Genomic DNA, 19,942 nt, shown 5'->3' on the forward strand with positions numbered 1-19,942 from the left:
CCTTCTTTCTGCTTCAGGTCCTCCAGCACCTGAAAGACGTTGAAATACGGGAAGTGAAGATCTGTGACTATGAGAAGAAAATAGAAGAGTCTGAGATGAAATTAAAACAGCAACAAAACCGCTGTGAAACTGTGAGAACAGAGAGGAATCTGTACAGTAAAAATCTGATTGAAGCAAAGGTAGAATACTTTTCTCCTGTGTTTCCATCTCTGCTTATATCGTGTGGGTTTTTTTCTGGTCTACTTTCCTTTTGTTAAAAGGAAAGCTCGCTGGCTTAATTTCAGAAATGATTTCTGAATTCCTTTGTGGAAATTAATGTTTCAGGTCCCTGCGTGTTTATCTGGACAGTGTGGATTTGGGCTGGCAATATGAGTTCAGAGTCCGTTGTATGGTAATACTCCAACTTCAAACTGTGCACAAAATCATGATGTAATAGAACTATGGATTTATATAACACTATCAGAAAATAAACTTCTTCCTTTCCCTCTTGAATCCACTCAATCCTATCCCTTTAGAAGTTGTACAGTTTGCATGAGAAAGCGTTTAATGGAAATAAGATTGCCTCCTTAGTCCTCAATGCATGTAAGCAGTAGTGTGAACTGTGATTTAGAAAGCAGAGGGAACGCTTTCTCAGCTGAAGGAGAATTTTCTGGCAGAACTAAATGCTTCCACCTTGTTCCTTTCACTGAGTGTCATTTTCCTCAGATAATGATCCCTTCCATTCATAAATTTGCCTTGGGGATCTCATTAATGATACTAAAGGAAGAGAACAGATCACCAAAGAATACACTTCGCTGTCCTGATGTAAAGATCGACAATACTATGCAAGTCCTGTTGTGGTTGACAGAGACTGGGACCTTGGATAGCTGTAGTCTATAGTATTGGTTATTTCAGAATAACATTTTTATAACATAATCATAGATTACAATTTATGCTCTGATATGAATAGCTAGGTGTTTTGCTTGAGAAGCAGATGGGAACAAAATGTCCAAATTCCTATCCTACTTGGTGATTGATTTGATTAGGAATGAACTACTTTATCAAGTGAATGAAATGCTTTGTTTCTGCACTACCTGCCTCTTGTCATTAGAATACATTTTGGAAGTGATGCTGAGGTTCTTGCTGCTCCCAAACAATCCCTTAGGGGAAGAAAAAAAAAAAAAGCAATTCAATGATGATTAATTTTTTAAATATATATCTGGTATAAACTCTCTTATTTAGGTTCAGTTATAAAAAAGAAGCAATGAACTCATCAGTCTCTTCAGGATTTGAGTATTACATGGAGGAATAAATAATGCTGTTCAAATTTCAAGTTATTAGAGGCCACTATTTATACTTCAACTTACTTAGCTTACCATAACTTTTTCGCAAGTCCTTTTGTGAAGTAAACAAACATGTTTAGGTAAAGTGAGATAAAGGTATTTTGGGATCGCTTAATACAGAAAAGTCCCCACCTTACTAGTGATCTCCATGCTGGTAAGCATTCAGTATGATACAAATACCTTTTGCATTCACCTCTGAGGTTTCTTCTGTTGTTAGGAGCTCATTTGTTTACACAAGTTGATTAGGAAACCTGTTTGCAAAAAAAATTGTGTTGTCTTACTGTTCTTCATCAAATAGAGAAGTAGGATCTGTATTGGGTATATGTATCCGGGCAGTAGATTTTAGATCTATCAAATCCTTTGTTATTAGTTAAGAGACTTATGGGCAATTTAGCAAAACCTGCTTTTAACATGATGTTTGCAGGACTGACTGAGTGTGCAGGTAGGTGAGCCTACTGGCATATTATTACATTTATTTCTAGTTCATTTAATTTTCTGTCTGGACCACCAAATAAGTGTGGAGTTCATGTTTGGTTTTCTTTTAAGACTTGACAGACTGGTAATCAGTACTTTCTCACTACCATTTGCAGAGTGCCATGACTCAAGATCTTACTTGACTATGTCAAACATGTCATGAAAGAAAGTGTTGCTCATTTGTCAAGTAAATCCACGCATATGGTGGGCAGTGCTGAAAGAGCTCTAAACTTGATATGGTTTTGTACGGAAACAGAATGTATTCACGTGAAGTGTTACTCTGTTTTCTCTGTGAGGTGTTTGCTTCCAGCAGAGGTCTGTCTACACACTGCATTTACTAGCTTCATGTCACAACATGAACCATCACTGCAGTCAGTCAATGAAACAGTTCCTTAGCATTGCATGGGCAGGCACCTTCGTGTTGTGAGTGGTCAGGGTGGCCTCATGTCTCTGCAGTGCTAGCAGGCATATTGCTCTGTGTTTTGAACCTAAAATTTATGTCAAATATTCTCATACCAGGGAATTTTTCATCTCTGAGCACGCTTTTTCTACTTGTGTTTGTGTAAGCTAACAAAAAAGCAAAATGGAGATAAGCTATACTCACAGAGATATTTGTATCTTGTTCATAGGTATATTCATTTTCATAAAAAAAACTTCTCCCCAAACATATATGCCCAACTGTTTACAACCTTATTGAAAAATAGTGCTAGAAGCATGGAAACAAATGGATAGAATAAATATCTTGTTATTAATTTGAATGGTGTACTAGTTCTTATTTTGTGTCTAGAACTTCAAATGAAATGGCTTATTATACCCATTATTAATGACCATTGTTATCCGTGGAGACCTTCTTTCAGCAATGTCATGCTAGCATAAACTAAAAAATATCATTCAATGGAACTGTTTTGTGCTGTTGTATTAAAAAGTAATGTCTTGTGGTATGTACAACACATCTCTCAAGTACTGTAGGTTCATTTTCCAGTATCAAAATGACCTGAACTCCTTCACAGAATCTTACCCTTTTTTGGTTCTTTTTGTGATCACTTTCTGTCCTATTAGGATGAGATAACAGAAATGAGGAAGAGGCTGAAAACTGTGACGCATCAGGGGGATCAGCTGAAAGAGGAGATCACAAAGAAAGAAGAAGCTCTAGTGAAAGCACAACTAGAACATCAGCAACTAGAGAGGGAGAAGGAATCATTGAAAGTAAGACTCCTTGCACATACACCTTATTACTAAGGATGGCTCCCATGATTTTCAGAGACTTCTTGTTTTCCTAGTCTGTGGGAGGTGTTTTGCTGTATTTTATAAACACTGAAGCCCAATTGAAGTGTTTATTAGATCTATTTGTCAGATACATGGAAGACTTGTATAACAAATTTCATCTCTGTGATTATAGTTAGAAAGGTCCTAGACTGTCTTAACAAGCTTTAAATCTCTTGGTGACTCAATGTTTTTTACTACTAAGTTGCATTGCGTATGTGTGGATTTGGGGGTTGACCCGCTTGTTCTAAACTTCTATGTAAAACTAAAATGTAGACCTTTGTAATTCAATATTTACTTTCTTTAAAATTCTCTCTCTCTCTGTTTTGATGTGCAAACCCAATTAGTTTATTCTTCACAATCCTGATCTTGAAATCTCAGCTTGAAGCTCTGTTCCTTCTTCTCAGCCCAGCCCTGATTGCATCCTGTTTTTAGATATACTATTAAATTTATTTTTAATATTTAAATTTTAAATTTACTATTACATTAGATTATACTATTAAATCAATGCAATTTATTGCTCTCTCAAAAGATGGAAGGAGTTTGTGTCCAAAGCAACTTACTTTTCTCTTTACGGACTAGAAAACAAAATCAACAAAACAAAAACATATCAAACACACAATACCTCCAAAACCTCTGCTATTACCACAATGTTTTCTTCTGGTAGCTTATTGCTGTGCTGCAATGACTTCTTAGGTTTTCAGCCCCTCTCAGCAATGCTGCAGTTATGACAAGATGTCAATAAAGTTTTGTAAAAAGGGGATGGATTTGTTTTTTTTTATATCTGATCTGCCTCAGAGTTGCTCTGTCAGTGATGGAGCAGTCAAGTAGTGCCTCATTTTCCATGTGGGGCTTCCTGCCTTAACTAGTTGCCAATTCTGTCTCATCACCTCAGAATTGTCTGCCATTCATTTGACAAACATATGATTGCTACATGGTTTACCCCCTCAATTATTCACCAGCTAGTGTGTCCATGGACTGACATCACATTAGTGAATAGCTTTAGGGCTTTGTGGTCTTCTACCTGAGTCTCTCTGCTGAATACTAAAGCAGAGGAGGATTCGAAGAGGAGGCTGACTGACAATGGCACAAAAGAACCCAATTATTTGTGTAGCAAGCCAGCTTCAATTTGTCCTGCTTGCACTGATGTGAAGGAAGCAAGCTGTTCCCAGGAAATCAGTTTAAAGAATGCGCTAAAGCATGGAGGAGTGAGATAAATAAGAATGAGATTATAGAGACATTGGACTTATGCTTAACTTTGCTGTCAAAAAGATCTTAAAGATGTGTGATCATGGCACATGAATCATGGGTCGTCTGATCCAAGCTCCATTAAAGCCAGTACAATGCCATCTTTTTGGTTTCAGTTGGCCTTTTGAAAATATGTATCTGAAAGCTGTAAGAAGTACGGCTGTCCAGGTTTGAGATGCTGTCAAGATCTTCTGTCCTTTTATTTTCACATTCAGATTTCTAGAAAATGCTGAAAAACTTTTGATTTACTGTTGGTGTTATTTCAGCATTCTCTGTCCAGTCCGTTTTACATCTTCTAAAAATGTGTATTTTTTCTCCCATCTTTAACAGCAAATACAAAAAACCTCTTCACATACTGCAGTACTTCAGAACCTCAACAGGAATGTGGTTTGAGTTCAGTTTGAGATGTTGGCATATAAAGGTCCCATATAAATTCTTCCTTCTTGCTGACTATCCTTCAATTTTTTGCAGACTCTCTGAACCAACCTTAAATGAGATATGCTCACTTAGGACAGTTTCAATCCTGACACTTTTTCTGGTCTTACTGTGTTTATTCATTTCTTTTTCTCTGTATGTACATCCTGATACTGTCATCTTCAATATATTTAACCTCAGTGAAAGTCCTATTGGTTTGTGGGGCACGTGTGTGGCTTGAAGTATTTGTTCTTCACTGTACAAGGTTGTTGAGATCTATTTTAACTTTGTACGTTTCAGGAAGATTTGTTTACATAAATGTTTGCTGCCAACATCTGCTGCCAGTCCTTATTTACAGCTCATAATTTTTGTGACATAAGGAGAACATAGAATTTTGATATATTGAAAAAATATTATCCAGCAACGTGTAATGCATGAGCAGTTATACATCTGTAGACAGCTTTTGCACGCTCTTGATCGCATTTCAATATGAAGTGGCTTGCATTTTTATTCAGTTGATGGATTCTAATAAACATCCAACATTGAGTAAGAGAGATATGAAAGTTGCACTTATAGGAAAATGAGAATTTTATTAAAGAAAATAAGAATTGAACATGTTATTTTATTATGATGATAGAACTGTTTTTACCGTCTTAAATCAATAGTTTTAAGTGCAGCCTTCATCACAGCCTCATTCTTTCAGCATTCAATAATGCTGTTTCTGAAAAGGAAGCATGAATGTTAGCCTTTGTAAGGGTTGCAGTTGTGAAAGTGTCTTCTAGTCAAGGCTTGAAAGTTTTCACATCTATGGAAACAAACTGTAAAAGTTTCATTTTGTCTGTAGCTAATTGCCTATTACTGTTAAAGATTTCTAATAATTCAAGAAGATCTCAGTGTTTCAAGATGAGCTATCCTTTCTCACAACCCAGCCTTGAACTTGTCTGCTGGATTTTTTCAATGAAAATAACTACTCCATTGAAAAAACGCTCCAAATATCACCTTTTAAAGTACTAAATGAGACTCCTGAATTATGACTTTTATCATTATTATAGATAAAAATTCTTCTAAATTTCTGTTGTGTATAACATTATTAAAATACTGTTTGCAGCATTTATGTATGGGTCTTCATCTTGTTTGTCTTAGAGATTTATTCTCAAAAGCTTAAAAAAAAAAAATGTACCTGTTAGGAAATGAAATGAATGTATGAGATTGTATTCCAAACTTGCAATCCCAGGTATATATATATAATGGGCAGTTTTTACTAAGCACACTTTTATCTATATTATTTGACTCCACCAGGCTGAGCTACTTAAGATGAAAAAACAAGCTCTGGAGACCAAGAACTTCATAGAAAATCAGGAGGCAGAAGAGAGAAAACTCCTAAAAATTATTGCTGAGGCTGATGCGGAGAGGCTGAAGCAGAATAAGGAATATGACCGGGTAGGAATCTCAGATTTGGCTTTTCCAACACACTGCATCCTGTTCCCTCAGTTTAATGCATTTTTAAGATCAAGATCCTCAGCTACTGTAAAAGTGGTACTTCTAAAGCTTCATAGTGCTATTGAAATAAACATTTTAAGATACTGAAGTGAGGGGAATGATGTAGTTTACATATTATTCAGGAGATTAAACTCTAATAGGAGAAGCTGCTAAGCCATTGCTATTGTTTTTTTCATTAATAACAGTGAAAGTTCTTAATGTATGTGATTTTCATTGATGAAGATGTAATAATGATGCTTTGAAAGTGTGCTGAGGAACTGTAACTGAGATTATTGCTTTGACCTGCATCCTTAGGTTATCAATGAGAGAGATGTCCTTGGGTCCCAGCTTGTTCGACGCAACGATGAGGTGGCTCTTCTCTATGAAAAGATCAAAATCCAGCAATCCATCTTAAACAAGGGTGAGACTCAGTACAGGCAGAGAATGGAAGACATCCGGCTTCTCAAGCTGGAGATCAGAAAACTTCGTCGTGAGAAGGGAATACTTGGTAAAACCGTGGCTAACGTAGAGGAACTCAGGTAGAAAATCTGATTGAATGCGCTTTTGTAGTGACTGCATACATGATTCTGTATTTCAGACAGAATTATTTTTATGTGCGATAAAGATTTGTATCAACAAACATTATACCCTGGAGAAGGGGATTATTTGCTTTGGCCTTATACACACTGGATTAAGTTCACAAAGGAGCTAATCAGTGAAAATATAAGATAGGTAAAAGAGGGGAAAAAAACATCTTGTCCTAAGCTGAAGTAGTTTCCAAATTTCACCTTGTACTGTGAGTTACTGCCTGCAGAGTAAACTTGACAGAGAGCAGCAAAGATGATGTTCATAGTTCAGTGAGCTACTTAGTGGTACCTAGGGCCCAAATTAGTGGAACTGCTTTTTATTAGGCAATCTGCAGAGGATGGGGAGCAATTGGCATATTTATAACAAACTCCTACTCATTTTCAGAGCTTTTTACTTCCAGATTTATGTGTAGACTTGCTCTGAGAGAAAGATTTAGTTAAATTTTCATTGAAGGTTGTGTTTCTTTAAAACAGAATTTTAATAGCACTGGTCTGATTTATTTCCTCTTACCCTGGCTTAATGCTTCCCTTCTTTTTTTAACCCTCCCAAGCTTAAGGTATATTTTTTGCTGACATGAAGCTATTGTGATTTTTCTGTAGAATCAAACTTGGTTTGTAAGAAGCAGCAGGTATGTTGTTAGCAGAGAGCCACTGTACTGTTCTATATAGATATCACACCTTTGAGTGAGACATTTAGGTTAACTATATGAGTATAATTCCATGGCCTTCACTGGAGCAAATTTGCTTCAGTCTGTGGTCAGTCCATTGACTCCAGTGAAATCATGCCAGCTTGATTTGGTGTAAGATAAAAAAGAACTGGGCATGAAATTCTAGCAACTGCAGTTTTCATTGACTGACTGCAGACTGGAATAGGATTTGAATTCTTTGTCCAAATGCATTCAACTGAAAGCCTGCTACTGCATTGAAACTCAGTAAAGGCATTGAGGTATAGTGCTATAGATGCCATGATGGGTGGATCAATTCTTGCTAACTACATCAGCAATCACATACTTTAATGAAGTCCAAAACTATCATGAAAACTGTCTGTTGAAAGAGTCCATTTATCAGCTGTGCTGCTAATTAGGTTTCTTGATTTGCCAATTGGAGATGTTCTTTTTTTCCTTTTCCATAACCTTGTCCAACCTCACAGTTTAAAAAAAAAAAAAAAAGTGCCTTTCTTTGTCTAGCGAGCTAAATTCAATGCTGAAGTTGGCAGGGAAAGGTTCAGTGGAGTAGGCGTATAGTGATTCTCCACTTCCTTTCCCCTTCAAGTACTTACAGGATCCACTCACCAAAATGATAAGGGTTGGATCCTTGCAGAAGGTGCCTTTTTGTCTCCTGCTTCTTCTCTCCTTAACCCCAGCATATGAATCTTAGTTGTTAAAGCATCTTTGGACTGTTAATTTTGAGAGTCACTTCGCTAGTGTTTTAATGTATGGAAGAATGGTTTCTTCATGTTCATATTAATGCCTTGGTTTGGTTTCACTGTGGAGTTTTTTTGTTTCTTTTTTTCCTCTTTGTTTTATTCTGATCTTAAGACAGGAGGTTCATCACATGCGGAAGGAGCTATTAAGAGAACAGACTCGGTGCAAAGTTTTGGAAGAAGAACTGGAGAATCCCTTGAATGTTCACAGATGGAGAAAACTGGAGGTAATGTCCTCATATGGAGTTCCTAAAGCCCCTATTTCCAAATCAGTGACAGAGCACAAAGCCTATTTACTTTACTGTTATGCAAATTATGTGGAAGGGCAGGCAGACTGAAATTTCCATAGTACCAAAGGAATAGTTAACTGCTGAATGGTTTCCTTGCACAATGCAATCAGTGTTACTTCTGTGTCATTTTCTCAATGAAAAATTGCGGAGGGAATTGTAAAGAGGCAGTAGAATGCTAAAGTGAGTAAGAAAGCATAAGGTAAATTTCGAAGGAGATGGGTGAAGGGAAAGATGGCGATGGGGAAAGGTATAATCCTGCTCTTACCAATTAGATTTAAATGGGAAGAAAGAATTAGTAAGGCTGATAGGGCATGTGGACTGGGAAACAGACAGACCTGAAGTCACATGTCACATTTTTCACCAAATCCATGAAAAAAGAGAAAGTACACATAAGCACTGGTGGGCTTCCAAAGGTAGTCATTCTGAGTAATGTGAGGTCAGCTGTTACATAAACAGCAAATCTAGATTTTCACAGTACTTGAACCTACCAAATGAAGTGGAAAACTAATAAATCTGTCAAGCATAGACCAAATACACGAGCATCAGTTGGCATCACTGCATATTTTCAAAGTAAGTGAAAGCCAGCTGAGATTTCTTTGTTGCTTGGATCTCTAAACTGATGCCATCCGGAGTAGCTTAGCTGCTCTAATAATGAGTGTTAACATGTTACTCCCTCCAGAAGTAGAGTTGAATATGCTTAGTAGTTAATTTCCGTCCTTTCCATGCTGAGCTTAAAGTTTGAACAGTGTGATTAGCTTTTCTTATGGTAGGGAGATAAAGTGAAGGATGCCATCCTCAAAGACATCTAGACAGTCTCTAGTAGTGCCACATAATGAAGGCAAGTCAGGCCACTGGAAACATCCTGTGTTGGGAGAATGAATTTGTGAGGGCTGATAATGGGAAATGATTTCTTTCCATTCAGGTCAGTAGTTTGTATTTGAAACATAGAAAAACCACCAGATGGCTGAATTCATATGAAACAATCCTGATGGGGTTTTGGTTCAATTCCTAATGAACAAACACCCTCACATCACTACTGTTGTTGCAAATTGGCACCATTTTTAGGCAGTGCTATGGAACAGTCACAGTCTGAGTGGTTCATGGGGCTAAATTACTTTTTAGCCTGGTTTCTCAGTAAAGGATGCATTATGAGTACTGTATGTGTATCTATGTTAGTGTGTCTCAGTTACACTTGAATTGATTAGTTGATTTTTGGTAAAATCTGATAAAGGGTAAAGAGCAATGAGATATCGAGGTTCTTATAGATTCAAGCAAATAAGCAGAGAATAGGTCTTTTCTGAGGTATTTGCTGTGTTCAGTCCTTATGATCCACCACAGAAATCACATGGGAGAAGAAAAACCGTGTGAGAAAGAAGTGTTGTGGATAACCATGTGGGAAAAGCTTCAATCAGAGTTTGATCTTCATTGGACAGTGAAGGGTACAAAAGGTGGGGAAAGTAAGCTTTGATGTCTGCTCCCCACAGAATTATTTATTTTGCTCCTCAGACCTTCCTTCAAATACAATCTGTGATGAAAGAACGAGAAGAGAAGGAGAGAAAGCCATGTGCTAGTTCCTGGTCTTTACAGGCTTTGTAGACAGAGGAGAGCAGCAACATTGTGGCTACAATCCATCATCTCTTTAAGCACTGCCACCACTGAAGAATGAGATTCCGCAAGTGCGGACACTTTAAAGGCTTATTTGTTAGTAAACCCCAATAATTTGTTTATCTGAACTTTTCAACCTGTTTCAAAGACTATATTTTATATTTATATTATATTTATATTTTATAATTTTTTCCTTCAAGAGAAAAAGATTGCCATCTCGTAAAATATCACTTGTTGCTGTTTGAGGTTTTGAAAACAGTGGGAAGTGCTTGCAATGCGCTCTATATACGAGGAGACAATTTAAGTTTCTGCTGAAATGATGACACTAACTGTCTTTTTCTTCCTTGTCACGTGGTTCTGCCAGTCTGTTGGTTTGGGGGTTACATTCTGAAGGACTCCTACATATACTAGATGTTTTGATAAGTATTCAGAAGTTTAGTAGTGCTAAACATGAGCATATTCTGACTGTTCTTCAAGAAGCAGAGATTTCAGATTCAGAACTGCATGAATACTTGCCCTAGGAAACAACTAATACAGTTCCTCCTTCCTCTCTGCATCTAATTTTGTTTGCTACTTTTTGACACTTAGATATTGTATTTTTTTTTTAATTTGCAAGCAAGAAACACAAGTTATAACACAATTTTTGAGACTACTTTGCTTTTGTCTAGGCCAGTGACCCAAGTACCTATGAACTGATCCAGAAAATACAGAGGCTACAGAAGCAACTTATCAGCAAGACAGGTGAAGTGATAGAAAAAGAACTGCTCCTACAGGTACTGCAGTATTGGTAGATTGTTGTATCTTGTTAACATATTTGACTTACCCTGCATTCTCTGCCTGCTCAGATGTGTTTCCAGAATGTTTCTTAGACGCATCTTTGAATTTCTTTTTCATGCTTCTTAGATAGCTTTAGATGGCAGCACTGACTCACTGAAAGAGAACAAATAGCATCTGATTAGTTAATTTTTATATTCTGGTTTCTGATACCTGGAAAACTCTGGAAAATAAAATTAAAGGTTTGCCTTAGTATATTCGTGTTTTAGATTAGTCTTCAATTCAGTATTATATTTCTGGCACGGCTTTTTTTTTTTTTCCATTTCAGCCACGTCTGTTACAACCAGGACATGAAGGAAAATCTATTTGATTCCATTTGTGCTTAGGTTGGCTTTTGGCAGAAAGAATCCAACAGAGTTTGTGTGAATTAGAATCATGAAATCACAGAATCATTAAAATTAGAAAAGACTCTTTAGATAATCAAATCCACCCAACTCCCTATGTTACTAAATGCACCATGTCCTCAAGAGCCCCATTCAGATGTCCTTTAACTCCAGTGATACCAGTAAGATTTATGTTGTAGAATGAAAGAGAGCCTAAATTCCCATAGTGCAAACATTTAATATCAAATATTAAAAAAAAAAAAAAGGAATGTTTTGGGCTTCAACCATAGATGTCAAACTGAGAGAAGATTCCCCTTCCCTCAGGTGACTGTGAGGATAGCTGTAGGTGTGGTTTGAATATCTTGGTCTTAAGTACCCTTACAGTCTTAATGCCTACATGACGTATCACTCACTGGCTAGTGGAATATCATTGGAATCTCCTGTCTCGAGAAGAAGCTCAGAAAATGTTATCAAGGCAGGGCTTGCCACTTTCTCTTTACTTTTTTTTGTAGGAAATTTTGTGTTGAGGCAAATGTATGATGTATCGTTATGCCTTTGCTTGAAAAATATAATCTTCATTACATAGTACTGAAGTGGTGTCAGTAAAATACTTTGTTAGCTTAAACAAATGTAGGAAATACAGCTTCAAATTTGCTGTGCTGTACACATACACAAACCCAGTTCTACCTGTATGATTTTTATATAGATTCTGTTGCTTATCTTGCATTATCCCTAGTGTGCTCCTATTTAACTATAATCCTTAGTTAAAAATGAAGAGCTGAGGTATAGAAATACTGAGTTATCTGCACAAGAAAATCTTTGAAATAGGTATTTGAGCCTAAGTTACTATAGTAGCCACTGGCACAATATTTCTGTCTATGTAGCAGTCCCTTCTACAACACTTTTTAAATTATTTTCCTAGGTTTAAGTCAGAGTTGGACTTAAATACTTAAGTATCATATCTAGAAGTGTTATTGAAATCCTTTGTGTCTTAATTCATGCATCATTTTCCTGTCCAAGAATGTTGAAATGAAGATCTCCTTTAGTGAGACTGATGGTAAAGAGAAGGCCAAAAATACCATGCTCTACATTATGATTAGGACTTTACCATCAACATTTCTGTGTTTTTTTTTCTAGTTTGCCATAGTGTTTTTTAGTCAAACACTAAGACTGGAAACAGTTCTTTCATAGCAGGGGGTGAGTGAGGAGAGGTAATGAGATGGAGGACGTAACCCAGCTGATTTCCTGTAAGGGCAGTGTGTCCAACCAGAGAGGTCATTGGTGGTAGAGGGCTCTTAAACTGAGTGTACTATTTGAGCTTCTTCTGCTAAGTGGCTGGATAATGTTGGACAAGTCATTTTATTGTTCTTTGAACTAGTTATCCTATATACAGTTAACATGGTCTAACAGCCACGGATTCCCTTTTCACTGGAGCTGTAATTGTTGTGAGCCAAATCTGTGCTTCAAAGTGGAGTAGATTTTCTTTCCAGGTAGTCAGCACAGTTCAGTTTCTGCTCACATTCAGGGATGGGGGAACTACTGAAGACTTGTGCTCTTCCTAGTTAGCTCATTCACACCTGTATTCAGAGTTGGAGACTGTAGGAGCTTAGGAATACAAACTTAGGAGGTTGTCTTTGCTTGCATAAATCATACTTCTCTCTCAAAGTTGTCCTCATCCACATTTTGTCCTGTACAAGGGCATAGCCATTACATCTATCTGCTTTAAAATATTCTCAGTCCCTTGCTATATGTAATAGTTTTTAGGTGTGTGGCAAATAGGATATTTTTTATAAGTAAAACTTGTGAGTGTCTCTGTCTTTGATTTCTGTGTGTGCATATGACATCTTATATTCACTTACATCAAAGTGTAGTAATAAAACGGTATGGAAAAAGCTATGTGGATTGGATATTGAATGTTAAAAACACCTTTGGAATCTAGAAATAACATAGGTCTGAGAGTGATTGAGCTCAGTGTCAGCAACCGGCAGTTTGATTTGTAGGCTATTCACTTTGCTGCATCCTTATGCAGAGCCATAATGCTTGTATAAGAGAAAATAATTCCATTTGTGTTGTATGCAATATACTTCTGTCTTCTGACTGTTCCTTTGTAAATAAAAGCAAGTTTATACAGGGAACATGGACATAAGAATGGGAATTTTGCTAAGGAAGAATTGCATTATTTGGAATCATGTAGAAAAGCATCTGCTTATCTAACCTGTTCCTGCTGTATATTTGATCATATCCTTTTTAGTTAGCTTTTTCAATCTTGCTCACCTGCTAGATCTTTAAAAACAATGCAGCTCTAAAGTAAGGCCTTACTATCTGTGCTATGTGATTAAAAGAATTATTTGCTACATTTCTGTCAGGAAATTTGGATAGCTGACAGTTCTCTTGTCCAGGTAGAACGCAGCTTGACTTGAAAATCTCATTAAAAATATCTTTTGTAACCTATTATCATCAGACTTTTACTGAGAAATATTGAATATGCAACTTGATGAATGTTTTTGTACAATGACTTGTCAGAGTTGAATACTTTAATAATGATGTAGAAATGTTTTCCATATTTAAGAAATTTCTAAGTATTTATAACTTATTAGCAAATAGAAGTGGATATCCTGAGACTTTGAAGGGTAGATGCAAAGCAGTCAGTGGCCATTCTTTCTCCTTTAACTCAGGTTATTATCACACCTGTGAACTGCTGTGCTGATGAAAAATGCTGTCTTAAAAACCAGATCCAAAACCAAGGTCTTAAATACTTATGGTCAATAAAAACCCAACGACTTTCTTTCCAAACACAGGAGATGTTACTTCAGGGTTAGCTGGCTTCCATGTTTGAGTCATTACCTTCCACCTGAATTTTGCAGTTAAAAGATAAAGCTTTTTTTTATTATTCCTTTCTAAACTGTTGAATAATACTGCAGTGCTTTGTGGAGAAGCGTGTGTTAAACATGGAATTCCAGCAATGGGTGAAGGTCTTCCTATGAACACACGTGGTATGAAGAAAATGCATTGTATAGCCGTAAGGTGTGATTATTATTAAACAGAAGGGCTCTGTTGACAAGGTCTGAATGGAAAAAAAATACAAACTTGCTCACTTTGCATGTGGGGGATGTCCCCAGATCCCCCATGTGACTGAAGCACAACTGCATAATGAATAGTGATGTGTGGTAAACACATAATATATCCATATTACCTGGTTACGTTAGGATTAACTTGGTTGTAGGAGCTTATCCCACTGCAACTGAATTATGCATTGCTTTATTTGTTTCAAATTTAGTTTTCTCTTCAGAGTGAACTCTTCTAATTTGATTTCATGTCTGACTGAGTGGAATTTTATTCAGCTGCATGTCTTAGAATGGATAACAGTGGGAAGAATCACAGTATATGTCAGCTACCTCGGTTGTCAATCTCTTTAGAAGATTGGTCATAAATGTTAAAAAGAAATGCACAACTAATATTATTTGTGGAGGGAGGAGGCAAGGGGGGAAGCATATATACAGCTATATATATATATAGCTGTACGTTTTATAGTGATAAATACAATATCTTACTACCTAAGCCTGTAGTACTGAGAGTATTGTTGTTCTATATGTGTACTGTTCTCCTAGATGCATGTGTATATATGCATGCACATCTAATCAACATTATTTATGTTCCTAAGTTCTGAATATCTTTATTTTTCACCAGTCAAGGTCTGTATAGGTAGGATGTGATGCTTCCAGGCCATTAGCATCTTGAGATCATAGTTTCAAAGTGCGCGAGGGCAAAAGGTGTGATTAGTTCATATATCTGATTCATATTAGAGTTAGAAAACACCCACATGCCCTTGTACTGAGCCAAGATTTTAGCCAAACCCTCCAAAGAACTGATGGTACCACTGACAGAGAGTAGGAGGTGCAGAGGGGGCAGTACTGTCTTAGGTGTAAATTAGCAGTTTCATTTCAGGTATTGAAAGATCCAGGGAAGGGAGAGCAAACGAGATTTTCTCTGTGACCTTGGACAGGTTACTGAGCTTTTGCACACTTCACCTCCACTAAAAATGGAATAAAATCATTTCTATGCTAATAGTGGTGTGTGAATGAATACATTAGAGACATGACTCAATTCAGTAGTAACAATAGCTAGCTAAACACTCAAAATAGGCAGATGTTTTATTTCTTTTGTGCTAACTTGATAGTAGACCTGTTGTATCCAGCTTGAGGTGCTTGTTGCTATGCTGTGTGAACAGATACATAACCATCTTTTCTCAGAGCTGCTACTATAGTCTCTTAAAGCTGCCGTGGGTTTATGCAGGCTGGCACCTGCTGAAGTCAGAGAAGTTTTATTCCAGCTACAGGAGGAGCTCTAGGATTTGCTTTCTTATCTTTCTAAACAAAGATAAACAAACAAAACTTCTGCCCATTTATTATATAAAATAGTGTTTCTTCAATCTTGTCATTTCAGCCTACTTCACAAAAGCCCCATCCTCTTGATAACCATTTCTTTCCTCAGCGTGGCAGTTTCATAAAGCATGCTGCAGTTAGATTCTTCACGGATCTCCTAGTGCTTCATTTAGCTTCCATTATACAGAGTGTCATGCAAAAAAGTGTGCTCAAATGTTGAGCAAGAGATTTTCCCATTGGACGGTCTGCTAGGGAAAGTGAGGTTCACCCCCATTGTGCCTGCCTTTATTTTGGTATTCTGAATGCTTAGTTCAGTTTTATTTTAGATATTATCTGTACATCTTCAAAATGGTTGAGATGTACTTCACCCTCTCAAAACTGGCATTTATATATTTTTTGGTTGCTGAGTAGAGATTCTACTTAAATTTGAAAGCACAGCCTACTTGCATGTTACATCTGGCGTAGATTGTCTGACTTGAGTATTTTTTGGCAGAATGGTCTATTTTCTTAAAAATAGCTGCAATTCACTTCAGGGAACTAATAACTGTAGAATCTCAAAGAGTCTCTTTTGACCTAGTCGTTATTGTTTCTCTGTCATCTTACCTTTAGAGAGATTTTAGTGGAGGTAGTTTGAGAGAGTGCTTTGTATGCACTGAAACTTACAGGTGAACTGCAAAATCCACTACCAAAATACAATCCTTTTTTTTTCCCACTTCTCTTTTATCATTCATATATAAAGTCGGCTTTTTGAAGGGATTTTTCCATCCAAAAATGAAAAGGGAAAATTTCTTTTTGACTTTTTGTACTTCACTGGGGCTTGGCTCTTTTCTATCTCTCTTTTCTGGAGGATTTGAATTTGTCTGGAAGGACTGGATTAATGCCCTATCTTAAGGCTGAAGCTAGCAGTTCCCTCATCCCTCAATTAAAGTAGTGAGTATATTGGAGTCTACTGACCCTTTCTTTGCTTCAAGGTACCATTCCTACTGGCAGAAAAAAAAAACACAACATTTTTTCTTATTCAGCTTGTACCAACTCTTGAATAGCAGAAGATTGTCTTGACAGTTGCAATTGCATCTAATTGCTTAGCCACATAGTGGCTGTGGCATAGCCGCATCAGCACAAAGAAATCACACTGCTAACTGAGAAAGCTAAGCTGGCAAAATGTTTAGCCATTGATCAAATGGTTCCTGACATTTTAAAAAATGTCCTTTCCTTATAAAAAATGGAAGGGTTGTTATGTATCTTGAGGAGAACAAGTATAGTAGTACCCTGCTGAGTGTAGCTTTTGAGTTTGACTCCAGTTTCAGTTAGTGGCTGGAATTTCAAGGGATTCATACTGATAAATAGAAATGAGAAATACTGCATGGACTCTGGCCCGACATAAATACTCTTGCATTTTCAGATGAGTATGAATTGAAGAAAATATTTCTACAGTGCTGTGTACTGACAAGTTAGAATTAATCACTGGTGCATCAAAGGGATTGACTTGGAAAATGGACTCTGAAGAGTTCTTTCAAATAAAAAAAAAATGTTTTCCCATGAACTCTGGCTGTAGCCTATTTCTAACTTGTGAGAATTACAAATATCTAATTATTAGTGCAGTACTTTGGTACACAGCAGTCTACTGAGTTAGTGCCTTCAAATTAATTTCAACCCAGTGCCTTGAATTTGCTTTGAACTGGAGTCTCAAAGGCAGTATGAGGTGACACATGGAGGTACTTCATACGCTGTCATCCTTCAGGACTAATTTTCAAGTTATTTTCTCCTTTTGCCATCCTTTCATTTTCCTTTTGTTGTGCTTGAGACGTTCATTGTTCGACTAGGTCTTTGATTTTGGATTTTTACTCTGCCTGTAAGGGGAAATGTTGATGTTAACCAGAACAATTAGAGTATCTTTCAGTGATTCTGTGCCTCCATACAATTAGAATTTGTCTAGCACCTTTTGCTTTGCCACTGATATTCTTTTTCTTATTTATTATTACTCATGTATTTATTTACATTCTCATTTGCCCTAGGTGTTGACTGTATATCCAGCAGAGTTCTGTAAGCAGTGTGGAACCATTCACACTGACCAAATTGTAGGACCATTGTGTTATTTCTCTGTGCAGTGTACCTGAGTTCAGATGCAATTCTGATGTAATGTAATGACGTAATAAGTAATCACATTTCATGAACAAGACAGTTAGCGGGGTCACTTGTGTGAAGATCTATTGAGGGTCTGAATGTTTTGAAAATTTTGTGTGAGCTTTCAGAATTAAGTAGGTATTCAGCTCTTATGCTAGCTCTCCTCAAAAAGAAGTCCATTTCTATTTCTACATGTTTTGAATATAGTTCTTGGTAAATTTGAGTTTATTTTAGCCCTTCTAATCTCAGTTCATCTAGAATTAGAAGCTGTTCTGTGTTATAGAAACCTACAGCATGATAAACTGCTCTAAAAACATACTGACACTTGTATTCCTTTCCTCCTCCCACATACACTGCAGTTCAAATGGAAGAGAATAAAGCCTTCTCATTAAAATAGCCTGCTTTGTTTAGGGTCTGTTGTTTAAAGAGGGCATTCAAACCTGAGGCAGAAAAGGTGATAATCAGTTTAATGGCATCAGGTAAAGATAATCAGCTGCCCTTTACGGTAAGAGTACTGTTTTCCAATAAAAAGAATAGGGCAGATATATCTGGCACTGGCAAATGGGAAGCAAAGCAGATTACTTAGTACTCAAAAAACAGTTTTGGTGAAGAATTATCTTAGTGGAAGGGTTAATTCATTCTGAATCTTTGTGAAGCTTCATTGCTCTCATAAACAAAACAGATTTCCCATGATAAAAGGTTTTGGACGAAGATTAGTTGCAAATTTATTTAAGAAATAAGAAGGAAACAGGTCAAAATACTAAATTCTGGGAATCTGTGCTATTTTCAGCTGCTCTACTGGTATTTTACCCAGAAATATTTCAGATGCTATTTACAAACATGAGTATGTTACAGGTGAAGTGAAAGTCTCAGAGTTTGTGGGTGGGGTACGTACATGAACTTGTTTCTAAAGGTTTTTAGGAAAAATGATGTATTTCCTCGTGTTTGAACTTGGAAGAGAGCTGTAGTGGGTCATAAAATGCCATCCCTCCACACCATGCATGATTGATTTAATTACAGAAATACCATCCTTGATAGATGAATGTCAAGTATAGATTTGTTTCCTGCATTTTAATATTTGTATACAGACTCCATGAATTTTAGCATGTGTGGGAGAAATTACTGTTTTGAAGTATGCTGTGGTTTATGGTTGTGCTTTTCCCGTGACTTTTAACCTGCTTCTCTAGTTCAGATTTGGTGTTTCTGACAAGCAAGGAACAGATAAGTTGGCTTACCTGGCATGATGCTTCTGGGAATCTGAGATTCATTTCTGTGTATCTTTCAGGAGTTTTAGTAAAATTTGGCAATTTGTGTCAACACTGTGTGTCCAGACCCTTTTGTAGGATAAGAGGATTACTGCCTATCTGGAAGTAGTACTGCAGCTTAAGTGCATTAAAGATTGACCAGCATTCAGAGACTGAAAGGAGAAGGCCGTATAAACACTCAAGGTTAAAAAAAAAAAACAACAACACAAAACAAAACATCACTTATCTGTAATCTGCATCAGAAAACTAGAAACAGTGATCACCAAAGTATTTTCTTCAAATGCTTTGTATTTAGTTTGGACCTAGAAATCCTGAGTGTGGACATGCTGTGCCATTAAACTAAAAGTATTTTGTAAAATGACCAATTCCTAAAGTTCTGATTCAGACAAAATTACCATTAGCTTCAATAATAGTTCTCCAAAATAACTCTTGAATAAAAAGCTTAGGAATTATTCCAGTAAATGACAAACAACTGAAACTGAACTTGTTTACTCCTCATTCCTGTATTCAGCATGTATCTGGGAAGGAAATAAATCTGCTGTGCACCTCAGGGTAAAGTGTATTAATCAACTAGTTATCTTGTTAAGGGAAAGTAAATGGCTTGCTGTGCTGACTGAATACATTGCTATGCACAAAGCTGGCAATGCTGTTAGCAATCCAATACTGACTGTTAGCCATCCAGAAGCTGCCAAAGAAGTTAAAATACTGGAGAAGTTCAACAGCAGTGCAGCGATACATTCACAGCCCAGATTATAAATTGTGACCTAGAGCCAGTTACTAATCTTTATTTTTCAGAAGTGCAGTTTGTGGACATTATTCCATTAAGGCAAATGTATCCTGCTCCTGCCTAAGCTGCAGGATATGGGCATCCTGTTCCATTAAGGGTTACTATTTTGTATGATATTTTGT

The 19,942-nt window shown here is 36.8% G+C and overlaps 1 protein-coding gene across 2 annotated transcripts in view; it reads left to right on the forward strand.

The window, feature by feature from the left end:
* Positions 1–19,942, forward strand: part of CFAP58 (cilia and flagella associated protein 58) — a 59,444-nt gene that overhangs the window by 25,979 nt on the left and 13,523 nt on the right. For both annotated transcript variants that reach the window (XM_046943329.1, XM_421748.6), the window contains 6 exons: positions 18–179; positions 2,856–3,002; positions 6,021–6,161; positions 6,516–6,739; positions 8,326–8,437; positions 10,774–10,878. In XM_046943329.1, the coding sequence (XP_046799285.1) occupies positions 18–179; positions 2,856–3,002; positions 6,021–6,161; positions 6,516–6,739; positions 8,326–8,437; positions 10,774–10,878 (891 nt within the window). The remainder of the gene's footprint in view (positions 1–17; positions 180–2,855; positions 3,003–6,020; positions 6,162–6,515; positions 6,740–8,325; positions 8,438–10,773; positions 10,879–19,942) is intronic.

The sequence above is a fragment of the Gallus gallus genome, chromosome 6, assembly GCF_016699485.2.
Source record: "Gallus gallus isolate bGalGal1 chromosome 6, bGalGal1.mat.broiler.GRCg7b, whole genome shotgun sequence".
Classification (NCBI taxonomy): domain Eukaryota; kingdom Metazoa; phylum Chordata; class Aves; order Galliformes; family Phasianidae; genus Gallus; species Gallus gallus.